This window comes from Aspergillus homomorphus (assembly GCF_003184865.1).
Source record: "Aspergillus homomorphus CBS 101889 unplaced genomic scaffold BO97scaffold_4, whole genome shotgun sequence".
NCBI classification, from domain to species: domain Eukaryota; kingdom Fungi; phylum Ascomycota; class Eurotiomycetes; order Eurotiales; family Aspergillaceae; genus Aspergillus; species Aspergillus homomorphus.
In genome coordinates, this window is record NW_020291890.1 from 1,354,148 (window position 1) to 1,378,538 (window position 24,391).

The 24,391-nt window shown below is 53.9% G+C and overlaps 14 protein-coding genes across 14 annotated transcripts; 8 read left to right on the top strand and 6 right to left on the bottom strand.

Moving 5' to 3' along the window:
* Window positions 1-1,243: 1,243 nt before the first annotated feature.
* On the top strand, window positions 1,244-2,449 carry BO97DRAFT_309690 (uncharacterized protein; the record flags this gene model as incomplete). Its single annotated transcript, XM_025691202.1, has 1 exon — window positions 1,244-2,449. A coding segment is annotated over one exon (1,206 nt), but the record flags the coding sequence as incomplete, so codon positions are not given.
* A 288-nt stretch (window positions 2,450-2,737) lies between these two features.
* BO97DRAFT_440722 (class I SAM-dependent methyltransferase) lies at window positions 2,738-3,667 on the top strand (the record flags this gene model as incomplete). Its single annotated transcript, XM_025698101.1, has 1 exon — window positions 2,738-3,667. One exon carries the CDS (start codon window positions 2,738-2,740, stop codon window positions 3,665-3,667), a length of 930 nt encoding a protein of 309 aa, XP_025555352.1.
* A 367-nt stretch (window positions 3,668-4,034) lies between these two features.
* On the top strand, window positions 4,035-4,566 carry BO97DRAFT_459300 (uncharacterized protein; the record flags this gene model as incomplete). Its single annotated transcript, XM_025699275.1, has 2 exons — window positions 4,035-4,242; window positions 4,294-4,566. Coding segments are annotated over 2 exons (439 nt in total), but the record flags the coding sequence as incomplete, so codon positions are not given.
* Window positions 4,567-4,828: 262 nt separating this feature from the next.
* On the bottom strand, window positions 4,829-5,339 carry BO97DRAFT_475702 (nuclear transport factor 2 family protein; the record flags this gene model as incomplete). The annotated part of the gene is made up of 2 exons (XM_025700429.1): window positions 4,829-5,083; window positions 5,133-5,339. The coding sequence occupies 2 exons, from the start codon at window positions 5,337-5,339 to the stop codon at window positions 4,829-4,831; spliced, it is 462 nt and encodes a 153-aa protein (XP_025555354.1).
* Window positions 5,340-5,781: 442 nt separating this feature from the next.
* On the top strand, window positions 5,782-6,627 carry arp2 (hydroxynaphthalene reductase arp2; the record flags this gene model as incomplete). The annotated part of the gene is made up of 2 exons (XM_025700430.1): window positions 5,782-6,444; window positions 6,493-6,627. 2 exons carry the CDS (start codon window positions 5,782-5,784, stop codon window positions 6,625-6,627), a joined length of 798 nt encoding a protein of 265 aa, XP_025555355.1.
* A 288-nt stretch (window positions 6,628-6,915) lies between these two features.
* Window positions 6,916-7,900, bottom strand: BO97DRAFT_337319 (putative metallo-beta-lactamase domain protein; the record flags this gene model as incomplete). Its single annotated transcript, XM_025691489.1, has 2 exons — window positions 6,916-7,698; window positions 7,745-7,900. 2 exons carry the CDS (start codon window positions 7,898-7,900, stop codon window positions 6,916-6,918), a joined length of 939 nt encoding a protein of 312 aa, XP_025555356.1.
* Window positions 7,901-8,315: 415 nt separating this feature from the next.
* Window positions 8,316-13,769, top strand: BO97DRAFT_411439 (type I polyketide synthase; the record flags this gene model as incomplete). The annotated part of the gene is made up of 3 exons (XM_025696181.1): window positions 8,316-8,656; window positions 8,703-12,456; window positions 12,510-13,769. 3 exons carry the CDS (start codon window positions 8,316-8,318, stop codon window positions 13,767-13,769), a joined length of 5,355 nt encoding a protein of 1,784 aa, XP_025555357.1.
* Window positions 13,770-14,112: 343 nt separating this feature from the next.
* On the bottom strand, window positions 14,113-14,745 carry BO97DRAFT_337543 (Scytalone dehydratase; the record flags this gene model as incomplete). Its single annotated transcript, XM_025691497.1, has 3 exons — window positions 14,113-14,514; window positions 14,572-14,669; window positions 14,721-14,745. 3 exons carry the CDS (start codon window positions 14,743-14,745, stop codon window positions 14,113-14,115), a joined length of 525 nt encoding a protein of 174 aa, XP_025555358.1.
* Window positions 14,746-16,011: 1,266 nt separating this feature from the next.
* BO97DRAFT_403311 (HSP20-like chaperone) lies at window positions 16,012-17,625 on the bottom strand (the record flags this gene model as incomplete). The annotated part of the gene is made up of 1 exon (XM_025694709.1): window positions 16,012-17,625. A coding segment is annotated over exon 1 (1,211 nt), but the record flags the coding sequence as incomplete, so codon positions are not given.
* A 329-nt stretch (window positions 17,626-17,954) lies between these two features.
* BO97DRAFT_403312 (NAD(P)-binding oxidoreductase) lies at window positions 17,955-18,898 on the top strand (the record flags this gene model as incomplete). Its single annotated transcript, XM_025694710.1, has 1 exon — window positions 17,955-18,898. The coding sequence occupies exon 1, from the start codon at window positions 18,108-18,110 to the stop codon at window positions 18,894-18,896; it is 789 nt and encodes a 262-aa protein (XP_025555360.1). The 5' UTR covers window positions 17,955-18,107.
* An 87-nt stretch (window positions 18,899-18,985) lies between these two features.
* BO97DRAFT_459308 (questin oxidase family protein) lies at window positions 18,986-20,423 on the bottom strand. Its single transcript, XM_025699276.1, has one exon. It carries the CDS (start codon window positions 20,384-20,386, stop codon window positions 19,034-19,036), a length of 1,353 nt encoding a protein of 450 aa, XP_025555361.1. The 5' UTR covers window positions 20,387-20,423; the 3' UTR covers window positions 18,986-19,033.
* Window positions 20,424-20,635: 212 nt separating this feature from the next.
* BO97DRAFT_362696 (EthD domain-containing protein) lies at window positions 20,636-21,246 on the top strand (the record flags this gene model as incomplete). Its single annotated transcript, XM_025692473.1, has 3 exons — window positions 20,636-20,836; window positions 20,895-21,091; window positions 21,142-21,246. Coding segments are annotated over exons 1-3 (489 nt in total), but the record flags the coding sequence as incomplete, so codon positions are not given.
* Window positions 21,247-21,814: 568 nt separating this feature from the next.
* BO97DRAFT_459312 (SDR family NAD(P)-dependent oxidoreductase) lies at window positions 21,815-22,719 on the top strand (the record flags this gene model as incomplete). The annotated part of the gene is made up of 2 exons (XM_025699277.1): window positions 21,815-22,622; window positions 22,674-22,719. The coding sequence occupies exons 1-2, from the start codon at window positions 21,859-21,861 to the stop codon at window positions 22,717-22,719; spliced, it is 810 nt and encodes a 269-aa protein (XP_025555363.1). The 5' UTR covers window positions 21,815-21,858.
* A 95-nt stretch (window positions 22,720-22,814) lies between these two features.
* BO97DRAFT_403313 (cytochrome P450) lies at window positions 22,815-24,347 on the bottom strand (the record flags this gene model as incomplete). The annotated part of the gene is made up of 2 exons (XM_025694711.1): window positions 22,815-23,176; window positions 23,228-24,347. Coding segments are annotated over 2 exons (1,344 nt in total), but the record flags the coding sequence as incomplete, so codon positions are not given.
* Window positions 24,348-24,391: the final 44 nt, after the last annotated feature.

The following is a 24,391-nucleotide window of genomic DNA, read 5'->3' on the forward strand; positions in this document are numbered from 1 at the left end:
TCCTGCAACGGGTCGAGGCAGATTGATTGTGGCCCTCACGCCGGGGCGGGATTTTTACGAGGTGCAGAGGATATTGACACCTGTGCAGTGACGCCCGTTTCCTGCAGGATCTGAAGATGTTTCCCTTCAATCCTAGCTTCGGGAGTTAGAATCCCCGGAAATTGCTTGCGAGCGACTCTCTCGGACATTCTATCTCCAGCCAGATAAGCTGCGATACGCGCTGCGCTGTAACGCTATGCGGAACGCCCCTGTCAGTGTCCGTCAGCACTAGACCGCCGTGCGTAAAACATGGGCTTTTCTTTTTCTTTTGACCCTTCGGGTTTCCTCGCTTAATGCACGATCAAAGACATTGTGAGGATCAAGCATTTTTTGCGTTGTAAACCAAGAGCTTATCCCAGAACGAATAGTCTCCGTAGTGTGGTGTTTGCTTCTTTCTGGTATGTTATCGTGGCGAACAGGGAGAATGTGGGATCCTTCAGAGCTGCGCAAGCTATGACCGGGGTGTTCATGAGAAGATTACTTACCCCACGGCGCTTGGATGGTCTAGAGTCACTGCCTGGTACCATGCAGAAGCACTTCAGGGAGGTGTCGATCCTGTTTCTGAGCCTTGGACATGAGTGAGGGAGGGTCGGGAGATAACCCTACTGGGACAGAAAAAAAAAGCCATCTACGCTGATCCTTGCTCCCTTACATTCAGGCTAATCATAAGTGGCAAAGATCTCACATCAGCACCTCTCAAATAGAGCCTATCAACAAATGGAAGCGCGGTAAGCCTTAATATCGGGTATCCCTGCAATAGCATCCATCATAAGATCAGGGGACCGATTGATTATCGGCAGCACGTCACTTTGCCCGATCATTGGATGTAGTTTCGCCATTACTTTTGTCTCCAGAAGTAGTTTGGGTGCGGTGCTACTTGACGAGAGGGTTTATCGATGGTTGGACGCCAATCACGTTGAAAGCCTTCTTGGTGACTCTGACTGAGGAGAACCATCTTGCTTCCTCTTTGGCGCCTTATAAATCAGGAAACTGGTCTAAGCTGGGATTCATAGGATCGACATAAGCCACAGCTCGTGATTGGGAAGTTGTGCCCACCACAGCTCGTGGTCTGCAAGAGCTGTAGATTGCGCAGCATTAAGAAGATGGCACCACGCCCTCATCGCATTCTCTACTTCCCGTTCGGCGATTGAATCACCCTGCTTTCTTCCACGCCTATACTATGGCTTCACCATTGCCGAGCCCATCTTCACGAGCCTCATCTAAGCTGCGCAAATCCTGTGATTTATGTGCGGCTACCAAAGTCGGATGTACAAAAGAGAAGCCCAGCTGTGCTCGCTGTGCCAAACGAGATCACCCCTGCGTGTATAGCACTGCAAAGCGTGCAGGGCGTACATCGGGGAAAAATCCAACAAGAGCACGAAGGGATTCGGCTTTGACGATGACAGCGACAATGACAGCCACGGCGTCACCAAGTCCAACATTCACATCGGCGCAGGCAAGCGATACCACGAATCCGTCCACACCTGGTGGTGGTGGATTGTCCCCATCGCTAGATCTCCAAAGACAATGCTCGCCGTATCCCGATATCTTCGGGGCCCTGAGATCGCTAGACGAGAATTGCCTATCATCCATCCCCGCCTCCTCTTTCCCAGATTTAGACGAACTGTTCGCATCGGCAGTAGGACTTCCTCTAGATCAGCAAGACGATGCAGCCGCCTTCTTTGACTTCACCCTCGAAGACACCCGCACGTGTCCATTCCCTGCACCCGAGCCCATCACCCTCCCTACATCTCCCGCATCTGCAGTGCGACCTCAGATCGATGCCCTGCCGTCGATCAGCGTTCCTAACTCGGCCTCCTGCCAATGCTTGGCTCGTGCTCTTGGCCTCTTAGCCGATCTCTCCCCGGCCAATCCGGGGTGTGGCAACGATCCGGGTGCAACCATCCCCGAGCTGCCCGATTTCGAACGCGTTCTCGCCCAAAACGAGCAGACCAGTGAGACCGTCCGCACAATTCTGCAATGCAACTGTACCAACGACAGTTACCTTCTCTTCACCTTGTGTCTCGTAGTCTTTCGTGTCATCGCCTGGTACACCGCGGCCACGGGGGCTGCATCAGGCGAAGACCCACTCGAACCTGTCCTGCAGGGTCCAGCCTCGACCGACTGCGAGTGTGAGGATGCGCAGCGCATCGCCGTGCAGCGGATTCTCTCCAAGCTCGCAGGCGTTCAGGCCTCCGTTGATCTGCTGTCGCAGAGGCTGCGCAGAATCTCGGTGACGGCGGGACAAGAGGAGGCCAGTGACCCCTCGCTGCACATGACCGGCCCCCTTGCAGGAGGCATACATGCGTTCTTAACACCATTCTCGCCCGGCTTGGTGAACACACTTGAGACAGATCTGCGGAAGCGTCTTTGTGACCTGTCAAGGGCTATTGTGGAGCGTCTGCGGCGGGGTTGATTCCGTTACACGATACAGCGAGGATACTTGGGCGTGGAGGGGGGAGGGGTCAAAGCGACTCCGGTAATAATTTTTTTTCTACATGCATAAAGTGATTCATTACGTTTGTAATCCACTTGCAAATGCAGAATAGATGCTGCTGATCTTACCACCGAGCTCTACCCCGAACCCCGATATCCGAAGCTTGTTTCCTTTTGGTGCACACGGGTCAATGGGGTATAAATATTGTGGCAGGCAAAGTAAACCATTGCCCCATCCGCCAACCCAGTGCGTCTACACACCATGGCGACAGCAACCGTTTCCTCTTTTGATTCCAATGACAAACTCTTTGACAAAGGCAAAGCCTTCTGGAATAACTATCTCAAAGGCCGGCCCTCCGCGCCCGACGTCTTCTTCCAGCGCCTCTTCAACTACCACCAATCACATGGAGGGAGCTTTGGCACCGTGCACGACGTAGGCGCGGGCAACGGGCCGTACGCACACATTCTCCGCCCCAAGTTCCAGCATGTCATCATCTCCGATATTGCGAAGGAGAACGTCGTCCTCGCCGAGGATCGTCTCGGGAACGATGGGTTCACCTACCGCGCTGCCCGGGTCGAAGAGGGCGACGACATACCCACCGGCAGCGTGGATATGGTCTTCGCTACCAATGTCATGCACTTCTGTGACCAGGACCTCGCGATGATGGAGGTCGCGCGCCAACTCCGTCCTGGGGGTACATTTGCCTGTGCTGCCTTCGGAGCGGCCCAGTTCGAGGATCCACGCATCCAGGACGTCTACACCCGAATTAATCATTCGGGGGGCCGAGCTCTCTTGGCAAAGGCTGATGACCCGGACAGGCTGTTCGCTGTTATGGCCCGCACGCAGGGCAAGTACAATGTTGCCCCGTTGGACGAGGGTTTATTTCTTCCTGGGGCGCAGCGGATTCATCTCAATATGGAGAACGGCGGCATCACCGCTCCCTTGCCGCCCGAGCTGCGTATCGACGAACCTAACTATACCGGGGTTGACGATGTCGAGGTGTTTGTGCATGAGGAGGGGTGGAGCTTTGTGACTGATCTTGAGGGTGTGAAGGAGCATGTGCTTTCGTTTCCGTTTGCAAGGGAAGATCCGCATTTCGGGGAATTGTGGCAGGAGATGGAGGAGATCATTGGGAACGATGCTGTCAAGGGGAATTGGCCTGCCAAAATAATCCTGGCTACTAGAAGGTAGTTACAGATTGAAGTTCTAATGTTATCTTGAAGAATCTGGGTCTCGAAATCTACGTAATGCCGCTTCAAGGCAGACTCTCTGGCCTAATCGCCATCCCAGACCGCAAATCGGGAGAAAGCGACATATAGATCAAATTATCGCTCATCCCTTCGCTTCCTCATCTTGAGACAAATTTCACGAAGAGTACTCTCGGGTGATTGCTCATTGGGTGTTTCCCCGAAGGGCACCCTTCCGATTCCCTTTGAGCCGACATCCGTATCTACTGAATGTCCCGAGTACATTACGTTAAGTCTTTTCTCTTTTATATTCTCAATTTCAACTGAATGAATCGGCTCTGGAGTTATACCACTAAAGTTGTTGTTGTCATCATGCCTGCCGCGGCCGAAACCCAAACAGCGACCCTGAACAAATTCATTGAAGGCTGGAAAGGCTGGACGCCGGATGGCTTCCTGGCGAGCTGGTCCGACGACTGCGCCCAAGTGACCCTGCCATTCAGCTCTGGGGTACCACCTCGCACTCGCGCAATTACCGAAAAGCTCTTCCCGAAGCTCATGTCCATTTTGACCAACTTTCAGGTACTTTCCCGAGTGTTGTCCAGTATAACATGGAAGGTTAACTTATTTTAGCTTACCGTGCACAACGTGATCCATGATCCTGCTGAAAGCAAAGCGGTGATCTATGCCATTACCACCGCTGATTCTCCCTTTGGGCCTTACAAGAACGAACACGCCTGTTTTGTGTGGTTTGATGAGAGTGGACAGTATGTCAATCGGATTGAGGAGATGTTCGACGGGGTGTTTATGAAGAGCTTTTTGCCCAAGCTGGAGGCGTATATCAAAGGGCAGGAGGAAGCTTGAGTGGAGAGATCTTATCCTATGAGGGCGGATTGAACATTGAACGTTTATATTGATTTGATCTATCATGAACTGCGAATAAATGACATTTTCGTCTTGACCTGATATTCTTACTCGGGATCTAACACCACTGGCGACCATCCCTAGATACTGCTTGTTGTTTCCTCACTCAACGAACTATTTCTCTTGGCGCACATAGACATTCACCCTATTCTTGAAATCATGGCTGAAATTCCTAGTGCAGCAGTCCCGTATTCTTCTGAAATGTTTTTCATGTTGTATTTCAAAAATTTGTAGAACCAAAGTCTTATTTCCCCCCAGCAGCTACAGCAACCGGCCCCCCATTCTCCTGCAGATACTTCCCAAACTTTGGCCCGAAATCCTGCAAAAATGCGGTATCCAGCATCTCTTCCAGCCTAGCTACCTTCTCTCCATCCTCCGAGAACTTCAAGAATGCCGAGTACTCCAGATTCCAGTCTCCCCACGGAAGCTTTCCTGTAGATGCAGCGTACACGGCTGCCTTATTGTTCTCCGGGTCGTGAATAACGTGGTGAATTTGTAGCTATGCAGGTTAACATTATTCGGGAAGACTACGGCGGCTGTGTTGGTACCTTATAGGATTTCACCGTCGCGACTAGAGCAGGCAGAACGACCTCTACTTCTTTCCGTGAACGGACGGGTATGTTCAGCCCGAGGGGGAGGGTGGCTTGTTCAAAGTCTTCGGAGAAGGTGGAGATCCATTCTTGGGCGTCCCATCTCTCCCAGGCGGTGATGAAGCGCTGCAGCGTTGCTGCTTGGGTGGACGATGGGGCTGGCATTGATTTGGTGTAAGGATGATAGAATGTGGCTTTGTAAGATTGTTGGGGATGAGTGAAAGATTGGCAGAGAAAATATATCCAATAGGCTGGAAGTGGAACACCACAGGGTAACTATATCCAAGGCGCAAGAACGTTCTATAACTCCCAAGAAACCAAACACAAGACGAGTAGTGACTTAACGCGAATAGAAAGGGTTGAGAAAAAGAAAGCATTGCTCTTCAGCTTTGTTGACATCCTGCGTAGTCGGGAAATGGGGTCGGGCAATAACGGGGGATTTTGTAACCCGACAACTGGTGACGGTATTCGGAAAGAGAAAATAGCCCTGACTGCGAACAAAAAGCATCGCCAATCCCCATATTCGATCAACCACTGTGCAATCACACGTCGAGTGAGATATCCCAAGTCGCATCCTTACTCTTCAACTATCCGTGATACTTAAAAAATGGGTTCTGTCTCCTACATCCCCTACCGCCTCGATGGCAAAGTCGCTCTGGTGACCGGATCGGGTCGCGGCATCGGAGCAGCGATGGCGGTCGAACTGGGCCGATGCGGCGCAAAGGTCATCGTCAACTACAGCAAGTCTGCTGGTCCTGCCAACCAAGTCGTTGACGAGATCAAATCGCTCGGGTCCGACGCTGTCGCTCTCCAGGCCGACGTGAGCCAAGTGCCCCAAACCGTCAAGCTATTCGAGGAAGCCGTCAAGGTGTTCGGTGGCATTGACATTGTCTGCTCCAATGCCGGAGTCGTCTCATTCGGACATCTGAGCGAGGTCACCGAGGAAGAGTTCGATCGCGTCTTCAGCGTGAACACGCGTGGACAGTTCTTCGTCGCCCGCGAAGCGTACAAGCACTTGAACCAGAATGGTCGGATCATTCTGATGAGCTCCAACACGGCTGACTCGTTCACTGTGCCCAAGCATTCGCTCTACTCCGCTTCCAAGGCTGCCATCAACACCTTTGTCCGTTGTCTGGCCAAGGATTGTGGTGACAAGAAGATTACGGTCAATGCGGTTGCGCCCGGCGGGACTGTCACCGATATGTTCCACGAGACGGCCAAGGATTATCTGCCCAACGCGGACAAGCTGTCTAAGGAGCAGATTCTGGATGTAAGTTCAATTGACCACTCAATCCTTAATGAGAGACTAACGTTGTAGATTGTGGCCCATGTTTCGCCTTTGACCCGATGCGGTTACCCGATCGATATCGCGAAAGTAGTCTGCTTTTTGGCCTCGAATGAGAGCGAATGGGTGAATGGGAAGGTCCTGGGCATTGACGGTGGTGCTGCTTAGAAAATGTGTCTAGACCTCGACAGCCAATAGAACTTCACGTTGGACTAATCGAGTATGTGTGTTGCGATTGTCTCATTGGCCGGAAATGCTTGGTAAGCTTTGTTAGAATATGATCCCGACAGAGTTGTGGAACCCCTCAACCACACTGAGACACGAATCATCTGTAAATCACTTTGTTCAAGCGTATGCGAGTGAATAAAAGTGAATAAAAGAAGCATTCATCAATGCATATCATAACAGGGTGCGCGCAGGTTCAGTAAATACAATGCAGCAATCAAAATAGAATCGTCAGGCAAGAGCAAACCAAGTCTTGACCCCCTTCCTCACGCGGAATGCCACCTTGCCATCCTCCGCCAATTTCCTCAAGACCTCCTCCATGAATGGCTCTAACGCCATTTTGCGCACTTCCTCATCTACGCAGGTGCCATGGATTACATCAATAAGCTCACTAACAGTCACACTGGCCAACTGTCCCGATGACTTCTCCTTCCGGATCCGACCCAGTGCAGCAAGACACTGCTTCTCTCGACGCGTCTTCTGTGCTAGCTCGGTGGAAATTTTGAGATTGAGATCGGGGATGACGGCACCGTGGGCGGGATAGCCCGTCTTACATCCTTGTGCTTGCAGCTTACGGAGAGTTTCCATGTAGAGCCCCAGCTGCTCGACGGCGCTCGTGCCGTGACCAAGGACATTGTCGCCCGTAAACATGGCATTTTCTTCCTCGAGGACAAAGCACATGTGGTCGTGGGAATGACCTGGTCCGTGAACTGCGCGGATGGTCGCGCCCTCGACCTGAAAGATTTGACCTTCCTCGATGGGGTGTTGGCCGTGCTCGGGCGTGTTCTTGTAGATGCCATCGGCTAGGTGGGGGTACATTCTGATGAGATCAGGTACCCCGCCAGTATGGTCACCATGCCAGTGTGTCAGGAACACGTGGGACAAAGAGATTGACCGGTCTGATAGAGTGACATCAATCAGATCGGCCCATTCGCGGTACCCTTGTGCGGTGTCGATGATGAGGCGGTGCTGGCCCGTGCCGACGATATAGGTGTTTGTTCCTTGCAAGGTGAACTGACAATTAGCTTCGAACATCTTCTTGGGTCAATGAGGGGCATACCTTTCCTGCATTCTGACCAAGGACACGCAGCACCCGGGGGCTGAGCTGCTCGACATCTAGCAGTTTGGGTAGTCGTGACTGCTGGGTCACGAGATAGTCATCAAATGCACAGGCATTCAGTGTCTTGTTGATCTGTCGATAGCCTCCTTCGCCCATTGTTTCTGTGGCATATAATGATGAACTATGCGTGTGCTAAGGAAACTTGAAACCGGAAAATTAGATGATTCATTTGTATATCCCGTCGGGGGTGCTGTATCTGCTTAACCCGTTGTCCGGATCCCGACTCGGGAGTCGGGCTATTTGTCTCTACTGCTAGTCCATGGAGTGGCAATGAGTTGAGATACATTGATCGAATGGACTATTTAGCTTGGACATCCATGTCACTTTGGATCAATAATCAAGCATTTGATTCACTGTCCTTTGCATTCAGTGTACGCTAGACAATTTCCACTCTTCCACTGTCTGTCATTAGCCCTCAACTTCCTCCTCTTGGTACAACTTCGTTGCCAATTGTACAGGTAATAGGGGCATGTCCGCTCCCTCCTCGTCATCCTCCACAGCCTCGTTCGACATGGTAACCTATACCCCCCCGGCAGAGGCTCAGGACCTGCCCAAATTCAAGGCCCTCTACTTCAGCAACGAATTCCCCACAGATGACCTATCGACCCTGCTTCGCCGGTTACACAACCATAGCAAACACCGTAGCCATTCCATATTGGCTCGGTTCTTGAATGAAGCCACGAGGGTACTGCGAAATGAGGTCAGCCAACTACGCGCCGAGCTAGCCCACCTTGTTCCTGCTTTCGAGTCGGTGACAACTCTCGCGAGTGAGACCAAGCTGCGCAAGGGACCGCTCTGTCAGTCCATTGATGGTGTGCTGCTTTGTGTCCTGCAGCTAGGGACGTACATTGGGTATGTTCTTCACCCTCTCTTGCCATGTGCTTGGCTGACTATTTAGGCACTGCGAGCTATATCCGGAGGACCAATTAAGTGGGCCCAACAGTCTATTGACTGGACTGGGAGTGGGCATTCTCGTTTCAACAGCCGTTTCAGTCTCCACGTCCCTGGAAGATGTTGTCACGGCTGGTGTTGAAGTCCTGCGCATTGCTTTTCGTCTGGGCGTGTTTGTGGGCGACGTCTCGCATAACCTGGAAGCTGTTGATCCAGAATCCTCGGATTCATGGGCGTACGTTGTCTATGGACTGACCGTTGACGAAGCCCAGAAAGAGCTGGATGACATCCAAGCCAAGGAGCGCACCCCCTCAGCTAGTAAGATCTTTGTCAGTGCCATCAGCGAGACCTCGGTCACTGTCAGCGGACCCCCATCGCGACTCAAGGCCCTCTTCCGCAACTATGCCTCGTTCAGGGACCGCAAGTTTGCGCACCTCCCGGTATATGGCGGACTCTGTCATGCGGCTCATATCTATACGCGTGAAGATGCACAAGCTGTCGTTCCATCCCCTTCGCTCCCATCCCGTTTCAAGCCAACTGTGCCTGTCTTGTCGACCAGTTCAGGCCAGCCGTTTCTTGCGTCCAGCGCTGCAAACCTGTTCGAGCAGGTGATTTTCGAAGTCATGACCAAGCAAATCGTATGGGACAATGTGATTCGCGGTGTTGCGGAACGGGTGGCCAAGAGTGATGTTCACGATGTCAACATTAAAGTGTTCCGCAATTCCCTGCCGGCTCAGCAGCTCTCGAGTGCGTTAACGTCCGCTATGATTGATCTCAATGTCGAGACTGACGACCTCCTGGCGTGGGTTGGGACCGACATCGACGACGGTGAATACGCACCCGGTAGCTCCATGCAGTCGAAGATCGCCATTGTCGGCATGTCGTGTCGCATGCCTGGCGGCGCGACGGACACGGAGAAATTCTGGGATCTTCTTGAAGCTGGGATGGATGTGCACCGGAAGATCTCTGCCGATCGCTTTGATGTTGACTCGCATCATGACCCTACCGGGAAGAGGATGAACACCAGCCACACCGCGTATGGCTGCTTCATCGATGAGCCAGGCCTCTTCGACGCCCCCTTCTTCAACATGTCGCCCCGTGAAGCTGAACAGACCGACCCCATGCAGCGCTTGGCGATTGTCACAGCGTACGAGGCCCTCGAGCGAGCCGGGTATGTGCCGAACCGCACGCCCGCGACGAATTTAAACCGCATCGGCACCTGGTACGGCCAAGCGAGCGACGATTACCGTGAGGTCAACACGGGTCAAGAGATCAGCACGTACTTCATCCCCGGTGGATGTCGTGCCTTTGGTCCCGGTCGGATTAACTACTTTTTCAAGTTTGCCGGTCCGAGTTTCAACTGTGACACGGCTTGTTCGTCGAGTCTGGCGACTATCCAGGCGGCCTGCACTGCACTCTGGGCAGGTGATGTCGACACCGTCGTCGCAGGCGGCCTTAATGTGCTCACTAACTCGGACGCCTTTGCGGGTCTGTGCAATGGCCATTTCCTCACTAAGACGCCCAACGCGTGCAAGACCTGGGACTGCACGGCTGACGGGTACTGCCGTGCTGATGGTGTCGGGTCAATCGTGATGAAGCGGTTGAATGATGCATTGGCCGACAATGATAACATCCTGGGCGTGATTCCAGCAGCGGCTACTAACCACTCTGCCAATGCTGTTTCTATCACGCACCCTCACGCTGGCCACCAGTCCGACTTGTACCGGCAGGTCATGGCGCGCGCAGGCATTGATCCGCTCGATGTCAGCTACGTGGAATTCCACGGCACGGGAACTCAAGCAGGCGATGCTGAAGAGATGGAGTCCATCACCAACGTGTTTGCCCCGATCAAGGGCAAACGAAGAACCTCCAAGCAGACGCTTCACATCGGTGCTGTCAAGGCGAATGTCGGTCACGGAGAAGCTGCTGCGGGTGTGACTGCGTTGATCAAGGTTCTGCTGATGCTGCAGAAGGGTGCAATCCCACGCCATGTCGGCATCAAGACTGATATCAACCCTGGATTTCCTAAAGATATGGACAAGCGTAACTTGCATATCCCCTTCGAGACCACGAACTGGTCCCGATCACCAGAGAAGAAGCGCATTGCGGTGGTCAACAACTTCAGTGCGGCTGGTGGTAACACTACGCTTGTGCTGGAGGAGGGCCCAGTGCGAGAGAGACTTGGATCGGATCCTCGATCTAGTCATTGTTTCACTGTCTCTGCAAAGAGCAAGATCTCCCTCAAGGGAAATCTTCAACGGTTGATTGCCTACCTTGAAAAAAATGACAATGTGTCGATGGCAGATCTGGCCTACTCGCTCACAGCCAGACGGTACCACCACAACCATCGTGTAGCCATCAACGCAGCGGATGTGAGCAGCCTGAAGCAACAGCTTACTTCCAAGCTGGATGGAGCCGATTCTATGAAGCCAATTCCAGCAACTGGGGCACCACCGGTCGCGTTTATCTTCACCGGTCAAGGTGCCGCTGACAAGTCGATGAACTTACAGCTGTATCATCACTCGCCATTCTTCCGATCGCAGCTTGAAACCCTCGACCGGCTGGGTCAACAGCATGGATTCCCATCGTTCATCCCAGCCATCGACGGTAGCTTTCCGAAGGACCACGCCTGGTCGCCCGTCATCACCCAAGTGGCTCACACCAGCGTTGAGATTGCCTTGGCCAAGTACTGGGAGACACTCGGCATCAAACCCGAAGTCGTCGCAGGACATAGTCTGGGTGAGTACGCCGCATTCGTCATTGCTGGTGTTCTCTCAGCAAGTGATGCCATTTTTCTCGTCGGGTCGCGTGCCCAGATGCTGGAGTCATTGTGTACTGCCGGAACACACAAGATGATGGCAGTCAAGGCATCGCGCTCAGAGATTGAGGATGCAGTAAAGGATTTGCCGTACGATCTCGCATGCGTGAATGGACCAAAAGAGACTGTTCTCTCCGGGACAACAGAGCAAATGGAGGCCGTTTCCGTTCCTCTTAAAGAGAGAGGCTACAGGGTCATCTTCCTCGATGTACCGTTTGCCTTCCACTCAGCCCAGACTGATCCCATCTTGGATCTGTTCGAGGAGACTGCCAGAAAGAGCGTTATTTTCCGGGCGCCGACACTGCCCATTGTCTCTCCCTTGCTAGGCAAAGTCGTCTTCGACGAAAAGTCGCTCAATGCCGAGTATTTGCGCCGAGCGACGCGCGGAACGGTGGACTTCCTGTCTGCCATGCAGAACGCGCAGGAGACGTCAATCGTGGACAAGGATACTGTCTGGGTTGAGGTCGGGCCTCACCCGGTCTGTGTGGCATTCATCAAAGCCAGCTTTGACCCTGCGCCTCTTACCGTAGGCTCTTTTCGTCGTGGGGAGGATAATTGGACAACTCTTGCTCAGAGTCTGGGGCAGCTTCATACTGCCGGGCTCCAGGTGCGTTGGGACGAGTTCCACCGGCCATTTGAGGTGTTGCTTCGTCTTCTGGATCTTCCCACCTACAGCTGGAACGAAAAGAACTACTGGATCCAGTACCGGGGCGACTGGGCGCTTACCAAGGGCAATACATTTTACGATGCTGAGAAGGGCCTTAATCGACAAGCCGCGACCGCACCGGTGTCTAGTCTCAAGACCACCACTGTCCAGCAGATCATCGAGGAGAACTTCAGTGGATCGTCCGGCAAGGTTGTCATGCAGTCTGATCTCATGCAGCCTGACCTCCTGGCTGCTGCCCATGGACACAAGATGAATAACTGTGGGGTCGTTACATCGGTAAGTGCCTATCAAACCTTGTACTTCGGGTCCTTACTGACTATATATTGCAGTCAATCCACGGTGATATTGTCTACACCCTCGGTGAATACCTCTACAAGAAGCTCGTCCCCACAGCCAAATCGGTGCACGTCAACATCACCGACTTAACGGTCACCAAGGGCCTTGTCGCTCAAAGCAACACCAAGGTACCGCAGTACTTCCGAGTCACAGCAACAACAGCAGACATCAACGCCGGCGCGGCCGACTTCGTCTGGGAGAATGTTGGCAACGACGGCAACGTCTCTGAGCCGTTCGCAACCTGTCGCGTTCTCTACGGCGACGCCGACGCATGGCTTTCGTCGTGGAGTCCGCTCGCCCATCTCGTGCAGGGCCGCGTCGAGACCCTTGAGCGTCTCGCAGCCGAGGGGATCGCCAACCGCTTCTCGCACAAGATGGCATACACTCTCTTCGGCAACAATCTCGTCGAATACGCGGACAAGTACCGAGGCATGCAAGCCGTCGTGATGAACGAGTTCGAGGCCTTTGCCGACGTCACCCTCAAGCACGTCTCCGGCGGAGGGAGCTACACAGTGCCCCCGTACTTCATCGACAGTGTCGCCCATCTGGCCGGGTTCATCATGAATGTCTCTGACGCCAGCGACACTGCGAACACGTTTTGCGTGACACCCGGATGGGATAGTATGCGCTTCGCTCGGCCGTTGGTCGCGGGCCAGAAGTACAGGTCCTATGTCAAGATGATCCCGACAAAGGACGATCCGTCAGTATACCTTGGAGATGTGTATGTCTTCCAGGATAATGTGATCATGGGTATGGTGGGAGGCATCCAATTCCGTCGCTACCCCCGCATTCTCATGAATCGGTTCTTCGCTGCGCCGGACTCCTCGATTGCCAAGTCCTATGCTGCTGCTAGTGGTTCAAGTCCTGCTGCTGTGTCTGCGCCGGCCGCGGCTCCAGCTGTAGTTCAGTCGAAGCCTACTGTGGCAGAGGTCACTCCTCAGGTTTCACCGCCAACACCGGCCCCTGCCTCTACACCACCCGCACCCGTAACTACGCCCGCTGCTGCCCCGGCGGTTGACTCCGACAGCACGTCGGGCAAGGCTTTGGCCCTTATTGCCAAAGAGGCCGGTCTGGAGCAGTCTGATCTTACTGACGATGCAGCATTCGCAAACCTGGGCGTGGACAGTCTGATGAGTCTGGTGATTGCCGAGAAGTTCCGCGAGGAGCTGGGTATCGTGGTAGCCGGTAGTCTGTTCTTGGAGTATCCTACGATCGGGGCTTTGAGGTCGTGGTTGGAGGAGTATTATAGTTAGATTTGTGGCTTGTTCTTTTTCGCTTGGTGGTAATAGTCTGTGGTTATTTGTTAGTGGTAATGTGCCTATATTTTGCCACGCATATACTGAATCGAAATTGATTTATTCATAAATCCGTGAAAGTCCTATCAATACTATTCTCACTCCTTACGCATGTATTGAGGAACTTGCTCACGATGTTTCCCACGCGACCAATTGCTGGCAAATATGGTACAAACTCCCTGCGAGCAATCACAAGTCTCGATACGACATATCAGCCTCACAAGCTTGACAATCTTGATGTCCATAAAACCCGTTCACGACAATAAAATCCAATTCTTTGCCAGCACAATGATTGAATCTCTCAATGCCCATTCCCACCATTCTCGCCATTCTGCCCAAAATGCTCCTTCCCCTCCGCAAACACCTGATCATAATTGAACTCCGTCCAGTTAATCTGAGGACAAACCCCAGCGAACATCCACTCCCCTTCAACCCTAGTATACCACATGGTAGCAGTGCCATGCGCATGGCCCTTAACCGCCACCTCCTTGAACGTATCATCAGTATACCGCTGATGCGCCACACGCAGCTGATGATGCCCGACGATCCGGTCTTCGGCTACCTTCTCCCACGTGCTCAGCCCGACCAAGTGCTGCGTCTTAAGAAGGGGATTGCCCAGGAAGCGCGGGTCGGAGGCCATGAGGATGAACTCGTCGCGCGGCATGGCTTCCCAGATCTTGTCCAGGAAGGAGCGGTAGTCGATCTATTTTCCGTCAGATTTGTAAAAGCTGGGTGGGAGGGTTGGGGAGGGTCAGTGTACGCGGAGCGTTGGAGCCACGCTTTTACGCAGACGCTCCCAGTCTTTCGTGTCGTAGCTGTCGGCCCATTCGAAGAGGGCGCGTTGACAGCTTGTGATATCTGGGGATTGTTAGTGTCTTTGAGGTGTCATGTGATTTGAGGCGGTTGTACCTTCGAATGTAGGGTTCTTGGACATGGTGATAGTCATGGTGATAGTTAGGGGTGGTTCGTCTCTGAAACTGTTTTCCGCATTGGGAACATTTGCCGGTATGGTAAACTTGTATAGTTATTGACATTGCTTCGGGAAAGCGACCTCGGGTTATTCGGAGTTCGGGGCATTCTGGCTGTTGCCAACTCGAATCGTTTTCCATAATACAATGGTCCGATTTTTTCAGTTCCGAGCTTCGTGTTATTCGGCTTCCAGAGACAGTATCTGGTTCAGCCATGTGAAGTAAAGATTCTGCAGTTACATGCTTTTCGATCGATGCGACATCGTACATTCATCCGATTAAGCACGACCTCTCAACGGCAACTTTAAATGGCTGCTGCCAGGGTTTGCTTTCATGTTTCTCGCTTATCGAGCTTTGTGTCCGAGACTCATGGAAATAACTCGATTTGGTATGCAGTCCGAGACTCGGAGGTGATTGGGCTGACTTATAATGAAGATGTCACTGTGCATGTGTTACTTACATTGGGAGGGCTCATCCAGCAGTTACTAACAGCCACGTTCGTTAGAAGAACATGAAAATGCGGAACCAATCTATCGCTATCTCGCTGCTGACTACTCAATAGTTGTTTATGGTATACCTCGTTCATCCTTGGCCAGAACAAGTTTCCTAATGTCCATAATATGACTATAGTCATGTAAGATATCAGGGTTCAGAAGCTTAACTGGTTTAAGCCAGCAGTAGCCATGAGTAATTAAGAAAAAGAAGAGGAATAAGAAGCGTCTCTCTGGTTTTTCTACCGATAGAACTTTCTTCCCAAAACGTATCCCCTGAATCAGAAATAGACTAGTCGAGGAACAACAGCCTGTGCAATGTTTGCCCAAGCTTCACGCTATTGCTTGGCCCAGCCTGTCGGTTTTGACCGTAGGTATATTCTTGTATATTTCTCAAGCGCGACCGGATGCTGCGCCTCCCAACCTTCATTTATCCCATCACACCACACGGTAAATGTTGAAATAATCACTACTTCATCAATCTTGTTAAAGACTAAGAGTGCTGCTTGGTATCCATGATTGGAGGACTCGTGAAGTTATATATATGTTGAAGTAATTTTCGCATTTTAAAACATGTAGTCAACAGAAAGCTAGCACCAGGTCAGGCCTGATTTACACGGGGAAAGCGGGTTGATGTCTATGGGATCCGGTTTAGTACAGTGTATAGTTAAGAATGACCCGATAAAAGATGTCCAAATTGTTCATTTAGTGTTTACTTTGATTTAATAGACTTCCTATGTAGGGCTTTAACAGTCTTATACCCCATGGGCACATGCAGCATATCTCTAGTTGGGGTTGTACATTTCAGTGGGCCCAAATGCCGGGAATCTTCGCGTGGATGACGACAGAGTCACCATAAGCAACTTGACGAAAATGACTCTAAGGTATAGTCTCAGTAGGAAAGACAATCCACAAGATACATATCAAGAATCTCAACCAAGACACAAATATAGTACTGTACATTAACAATCTAATTCAACTATCTACCCAGCCACCCAAGCTATCCCGCCAACGCCTGCAACCATCTCAAACCCCACTCACTCAACCTCAACCTTCTTAACCTCAACATTATCGGGCTCCGTCTTGGGCACCTCAACAACAAGCACCCCATCCTCCAACTTCGCCGAGATCGCCTCGCCATCCACCTTAGGCGCACTCCCCGGGCTCCCCAGGCGCACCTTGCGCTCAAACGCCCCAACCCGCCGCTCGTCCAGCGCAATAGTCTTGAGCAACTCCTCCGAACAAGGCCGACCTATCGTTCCCGTGATGCCGAGCTCCACTGCCTTCGGGTCCCAGTTGACCTCGATGTCCTCTTTCTTTGCGCCGGGAAGAGGTACGTGGATCACAAACGCCTCAGGAGTATCGAATACGTCGACGTCGGGCTGGTACTTCTCGGACTTTGAAGCGAGGAATGCGTAGGGTGTTTGGTTGGGGTTGAAGGCCCAGGGGTTGTAGGGGCCTTCGAAGCCGCCGAAGGGGCTATGGCAGTTCCATCCTCGTTTGCTGGGTCCACCGTGTTGAGAGCCTGGGAATGGGTATGGTTGCTGCTGCGGGTGCTGCTGGTAAGGGAAGGACGAAGCGCCGTGGGCGTGGCCCGGGAACTTGTAGGGTTGTTGCTGAGCGAATGGCCCTGCCCTGTGCGGCCCGCCGCCTGGGAATTGATACGGCTGGCGCGGGAAGGCGGGCTTGCATTTGTCCAGGTTGTCGTCGTCGTCGCCCCATGGGGAAGGGTAGGGCTGGCGCCAGGGGAGGGCCCCTGGGTAGGGGTAGGGCTTGTGACCCTCGGCTGGTCCCGGGTATGGGTACGGCTTGCGCGGGACCGGCTTGGGCTTCTCGTCGTCGTCCCAGGGGGACGGGTAGGGCTTGCGACCTTCAGCAGGGCCTGAGTAGGTATGTGGCTGGTGCGCGTAGCCTGGGAACGGGTATGGTTTGCGGCCCTCGGGGGCGCCCGGGAAGGCGTACGGTGGGTGACCTTCTGCCGGACCGGGGTAGGGGTATGGCTTGCGTGGAGCAGCTGCCTCGCCGGTGTCTTTTGTGGCCTCGTTGGTTTCGTCCTCGTCTCCAAATTGCGCCCAGGGTGATGGGTAGGGGTGGCCGGGGCGACCGACTTGGTTGCCTCCGGATGGAGTTGACCACGGATTGGAATGAGGATGGTTGCCCGCGTTGTGAGGAAAGGAGAACGGGGTATGCTCTTCTGCGCGGGCGGCAAATCCCCAGGCTGGGTAGTTCTGGTTGAGGGCTCGAATGGTCATGCTGTAGTTTGTAGTTCGAATTGAGAGTGAGAGTATTGTTATGATGATGCTATAGTAGAGTATGCTGTAGCTTGCTAGGTTGATGAGGATTCGAAACCATGCATGTTGTCTCCCTTTTATAGTGTAAGTCCAGGCAGCCAAAATCCCCGGTCTTGTATACAACAATTGACTTTGCCACAGTTTGGTCGCAGTGGATCTGTGGCGCCGCCCATTTCCATTGACGGCGGACAATGGCGGACAATGGCGGACATTCTAATCCCCGAGCTGTCAATCGCTTGCCATTGTTGGGCGGCAACCTCAGTCGGACATTCTACCCCCCGACTGCAGCCCAAGCAGCCCCCTTTCTGTCATTCCCCCTGGATGGGACTTGCCAATATAAGTATGCGACGATCGGACAAGCTACAACCCGAAACCCTGTTCCTCAATCCCCGTGGCCTACTATGTGCCGACAATCGTTATACCTGGCTCCCATGTCCGAACCCCGACCTTCAGTCGTCAGGCAGGAAGTCCGATCGATAAAATTATGGGCGTGTTAGCCAGAAACGAAGAAAAGATGCAGGTCAATCACCAGGCTCTCCTTCCACCATGTCCACCTACGCTATCCTTGGCGCCACAGGCAACTGTGGCACAGCTCTCATCGACAACCTGTTGCGCACCGAAGACGCCAAAATCAACGCCTACTGCCGCAACAAGTCCAAATTAATCCAAAAAGTCCCCGCGGTCGCCGACAACAAGCGCGTGAAGGTCTACGAGGGAAATATCTACGATATCGATCTCTTGGCCGAATGCATCCGCGACACGCGCGCCATCTTCCACGTCGTGACGACGAACGATAACGTTCCCGGGTGCCATGTCGGCCTCGACACAGCAAAGAGCATCATCGCCGCGATCGAGAAGCTGAAGCTACATGGCCAGATCCCCGCACCACTCCCCAGGATCCTCCTCCTCTCTTCCGGGACGATTGACGACCATCTGAGTCGACACATGCCGTGGTGGTTCCGACCGATCCTCCGTACAGCCGCGTCGCACGTCTACCAGGACCTGCGCAGGACGGAGGCCTACCTTCGCGCGCAGGAGGATCTGGTCTCGACGATCTTCATCAAGCCTGGGGGGCTCGCCGTGGATGCGCAACGGGGTCATGAGCTGAATCTGGATCACGATGAGTCATTTGTGTCGTATCTTGATCTGGCGGCGGGGATGATTGAGGCGGCCGATGACGATGAGGGTCGCTACGAGATGAAGAATGTCAGCGTGGTGAATAAAGATGGGTCGGCCAAGTTCCCCTCTGGTACCCCGTTGTGCATTGCTACCGGTCTGGCGAGACATTTCTTTCCTTTTTTGCATGCCTATCTGCCCTCTACTGGGCCTAGCTAGCGATGGAGCTTTGTTACGTGTAGCAAATTACTTCAAAGTAAGAAATAAACACGCAATAAGCACGAATCCTATCTTCGTACAACTATGTCTACAATCTTCAATAGGGAACACTTGAGCAATTCCTGATAAGAACCAAACTAAGCAAGATCCGGCCGAATCTTCCACCCCATATCAAAGCCCGTAAAGCTGACGAATTTCTGGTCGGTCGGCCAGTCCTTGGTGGTATCCAGCGCCATGCGCGCGATCTTCAACCACATATCGCCCTTGACCGGGAACACATCGGGGTACTCGGCCTCAAACGGGCGCGACGCCCCCTGTCCATTCTTCAGCGCGCGGATCATCTTAGCCACATGCCCATCATCATGCTCCTTGTTCACAGCGGCATACAGCTCCTTCCACCCCATCTCGGCACTGAAATCATCATGATAGCCCGTGATCGCGTCTTCGTACAGCTCCGCCGACCCGCTGACGACATACCAGGCCAGATCAAGCCGACCCTTCCACTCGACGAGCCGCACGCGGTCCTCAAGCTTGATCCAGTCCTGCCTGATCAGCACGCTGAAGAAGATCGAGCTGGTGAGCGTATGCATGTAGAAGAAGTCGATCTTGCGCTTGCGGCCAGGCCGCTGGCTGGCGCCGGCCATGTACGCACACACACTGATCATCTCGGCGGTGCGACGCTCCAACTCCTCGGGCTTGACGACGAACTGCGAGGCGATGAACGCCATCTCCAACTTGGCGCGGCCGACGACGCCGTCGCGCATCTTGTTGCCAAAGTCCTCCCAGCGCGGCGCGGAGCGGATGGACTCGTTGGCGCGGGTCTCGTGCAGCAGCTGGATGAGCGGCTTGAGGTTTCTGGGCGGGTACGCGATGGCCGCCTGGGCCTCGCACGCCTCGAACAGCTGGCCGATGTGGCTGTCGTCGTGGGCGGCCGCCTGCGCCAGCGCCTCCGCGATGATGCTCGGCTGCTGGAACTCGATCCCCAGCCCCAGGTGGATGATCGGGTGGTACGCCCCCTCGTACAGCCGCGCCAGCATCTTCTCCGCGACTTTGCTCCGCGAGAACACGTACTTGTTCACCGTCGCCTGCCAGCCGTGCGCGTCCATCTGCCGCTGGAAGAAGACCAGGAACGACGTGTATTGCGTGATCTCGCCTAGCGTCCCGTAGAAGAACTCCTCGTCGGCGAGGCGCTCGACCGTCGCGCTGTCTACCTCCGGGATTGGCCGCTGGATACCCACCCCGTCGTCGTACGCCCGCTGGATGTCTTCGGGCGCCGCCCCCAGGGCCAGGCAGGTCAGAATCGAGTGCGCGATGTGGTTGTGACCCGCCCGGTCGCGGAAGAACATGTGCCATTCTTCGTGGTTTTTCTGCAGCAGCCGGTTCGCTTCCTGGATCGAGGCGCTGTCCACGGGCGCGTCGCCTAGGATGCCGACGTGCTCGTTCGACAGCCCGATCTGCGAGTTCAGAGTGGCTGTTTCGGTGGAACCCATGTTGGTTGTGTTTTTGTTCTGCTTGTGGTGCCTTGATGATTGGTTGTGCGGTAGCTAGCCTTATTGATGTCGCTTTTGAATGAGGGCTATATACCACCCACTGCGATCCTGCAACCCTATCCGGGAAATCGGGAAGCGGGCAGCGACACCCGGACCCCGAACGCCCTGAATCCACCGAACCATCACCCCATATATTCGGGTTATTTTACACCCTCCTTTGTTTACAATGCCAGTACCCTGAGCCGGAGTCAACCACCAGAAATGGCTACAACCACTGCCACGACTGCAGAAACAGAGGGCCTCCCGCCCAGCCGGTATCTCTGTCTCACCATCCTGGGCTACAGAAAGCCCGGGATGAGCGAGGAGGCATACCGTCGGCATATGATTGAGGTCTCAGCGCCGCTGACGAAAGACTTGATGGTCAAATACGGTGTCAAGCGATGGACGGTGGTACGTCTCGCCTTTCTTTTTGGTTCAATTCGTTGGGCGAACTGAGATGGAGTTGCAGATTCACAACCCTACTCAAACACGGCTCTTGATGAACACGATCTATGATCGCCAGATGGCGAATATTGCCGACTATGATTGCTTCAGTCAGGTGGTGTTTGAGAGTGTGGAACACTATAAGAAGATGAAGGAGGATCCGTACTATAAGGAACATCTTTTTGGGGATCACGAGAACTTTGCGGATACTAAGCGGAGCCAGTATGTTTAGCACACTGGCATAAAAGAGGTATTTTGACTGACGCCAATAGAATGACGATTGGATGGATTGAGGAGTGGATCAACGATGGCGCTGTGCGTGACGGTCTGGAGTTCCCGAGTGATGCTCAGCAGGGAGTATCGGGGGTGGTGTCTACATCTGGTCTGGTCATCATGACTGTCTTTCTGGGAGCCTACATTTTCTTTTCAAGATAGCTTAATCTATCTGGGAGTCATATGCATCTTATGGCTTTGAAATATTACCTTGTTGGAGAATAGCTATTATGCCACTAAAATACAGTGTCATGGTGATTGAGTTCCCCGATGAGCTAAGATGCCCACCTATTACTGCTTGGTGCAAAACACCTCTCTGCAAATCCATTTCGAGGATCCATCTACTCTGTTGTGCAGGCCACTACTCTCGATGATGCGTCCTTGATGCATCAGTGGGCGAGTCCTGACTCAACGCTTCAACACTTAGACAATCTAGATGTCTTTAACCTATGCTTAATAGCGGTCTGTCGAGTGCTACGACTCTGACGCCCAAATCAGCAACCCCTTTGAGTCTACGAAACTTCCGAAACCCCGGGCTTGTCAGATTATCAATCGGGACATAGATCCTTCGTGTCACTTACACACAGTCTTAGCCCGAACACAGTCAGCCTGACCTTACCACCAGAGAATACACATAGACTGTCCACAGAGCAGCCCAACACCAAACCCACTGAAACAACAAACGCCCAATCCAGCACCCTGTGGACGAGAACATAATGTCGAAATTCTCCTCCTTCCCGCGTCCAACGACGACCTACCACTCACAAACCTACGCCCGAATCGCGCAGCACCACAACTTCAATGGCGCTGGCAAAACCATCCTCGTAACCGGCGGCTCCTCCGGCGTAGGCTACAGCATCTGCCGCGCCTTCGCCGAAGCGCACGTCGCCCGCATCGCCATCGTCTCCCGCTCAGCCGAGCCACAAGCCACCGCCAAAGCAGCCCTGGAAGCCGCGCACCCGTCGGTGCAGATCCTAACCTACGCGGCCTCGATAACGGACCACAGCCGCATGGCGGCGATTATCAACGAACTAGGCACGATCGACGTGCTGGTGCTATGCGCAGCCGTCGTGCACCGCCAGGCGCCCGCGACGGCGGTCACCGGGCAGGAAATGCAGGAGGCATTCGACGTCAACGTCCTCGCGCCCTTCCAGCTTGTGCAGGCGTACCTGTCTCTACCGAACCCGGCGGCCGGGTCCAAGACCATCATCAATGTTTCGTCGGCGGCGGCGCAGACTAGGAGTCCGCTGCGCGTCGGGTATGGGCCTAGTAAGGCGGCGTTTGCGCAGGTCATGCAGCATTTCGCGGCGGAGAGGGAGAGTGAGGCGCTCCGGGTGTTCTCGTTCCATCCCGGTGCGTTCTATACGCCTTCTGTTGCGGAGCATTATGCGCGTGATGCGACGGCTTGGGAGGATATTGATTTGCCGGCGCATTTTGCGAGGTGGTTGGCCGGTCCGGAGAGTGGGTTTCTCAATGGTAGGTATTTGTGGGCGCATTGGGATGTTGATGAGTTGATTGCCCTGAAAGAGAGGTTGGCGCGGGATAGTAGCTTTTTGACTATTGGGCTGGTGGTGTAGGTTTGCGTGGTGGGCTTGCTGAAGTGGGCTGTGCTGCTGGGCTGCGATGGTTATGTGCGCATCTCTATGTTTCAATTGATTGGTTATTCAGACTCCTATCTACTTCTACTTCAATTGATATGTGGGATTGATAGCTGCACACTCCTACATTGTAAAGTTGTGTCTCTGCTACATGGTATAGATAACCCCATTGCTGACTAGTAAAGACATCTCCAATGCATATTCCTTGCCTCTCAAGCCCTTTTCCTGGGCACATACTTGCAAAACAATCCCACAGGCAAACTAGGGCCCGGAGCGTTCAGATCCGTCTTGCGATCGAAGTGAGTGCTCGGCTGTCCATCCGCGTCGCATCCACTCCACTCATACATCGCCAGGGCATAGGCCAGAATAATGTTGAGCTGGATCTTGGCCCACCGCATGCCCATGCAGGGGTGTTTCCCCTGACCCCAACCGACAACTAAATTTCGTCAATACACACAGCTTAAACAACCGTCGAACAAAGACTTACAGCCATAGACCTCCTTCTTGAACTCCTCCCTTCCCTCGCGAAACCGGTCAGGATCATACTTGTACGGATCCGGGTACAACTCCGGGTTGAAGTGGACCTCAGTAGTGTTGTACGCGGCGAAGGTGTTGGCGGGGATGACCTCGTTGGAGCCAGGGATGGGAACGGCGTGCGGGGCCATATTGAGGCGGATCATGGGGAAAGCCACCCACATGCGGATGGCCTCCTTGAAGCAGAGGTCGATGGAAGGGAAGAAGGTCTCCCAGGCCTCCAGCGGGATGGAGTCGAGCTGGTCGACGAGCGGCGCGTGGCGGTTCGGGGCGTGCGCCTCGGCGACGGCCTTGATCTCGCGGTAGATTCTGGTCTGCCAGTCCGGGTGGTGGGCGAGGATATTCAGCATCGCGCCGCACAGGTAGCCTGCGTTTGCCGACGCGATGAACAGGATGCTGATGAAGAAGTTCACCATCCACTCCCGCGAGTCGCCGCTGTCGACCATGGACTGTACCACGTCGTCCCTGCGCGGCGCCCCCTTCTGCAGCCGTCGTTGCACGATCGGCGTCACGATCCGGCTCAGTCCGTATCGTCCCCATCGGCGCTTCAGCTTGGCGATTGACGGCAGGTACGGTAGTGCGACCGTGTGGATGCTGCTGGTGTGCATTAGGAGCGACAGCACGTTTTGCGTCTTGGCCAGGAGCGCCGGGTTGCCGGCGATCTCGTCGCTGCACACCACGCGACTGGCCTGCTGCACGACCAGCCGATAGCAAGCGTCGGTCGGGTTCATGACGCTGGAGGGGTTCTCGCGCAGCGCTTCGAAGGCCACGCGCGCATCCCTTGCAACGCCGGGTAGACGCTTAGCCAGCTGCTCCGATTTCTGCAGATCCACCAGGCGGCGCTGGAAGTAGCTTCGGCCGTTTTGGTAGTTGGAGTGAAAGATCTCGTGCAGGGGAGGGACGAAGTCGGGGCCATGGCCGACGAGCTGTGCACCGCGGACAAAGTCGAAGTTGGGGTTGTCGAGAAAGACTTTGCGAGCTGCTGCGCCGGACACACCCACGACGTGGATCTTGCCCAGCCAGAAGCTGAAGTGCCCGGTTTTACTCTTGGCCACGCAGTCTTTCCAGAATGCCCTGCATGCAATGTTCAGATCCTGATGACCATGCGGGTGGGGGG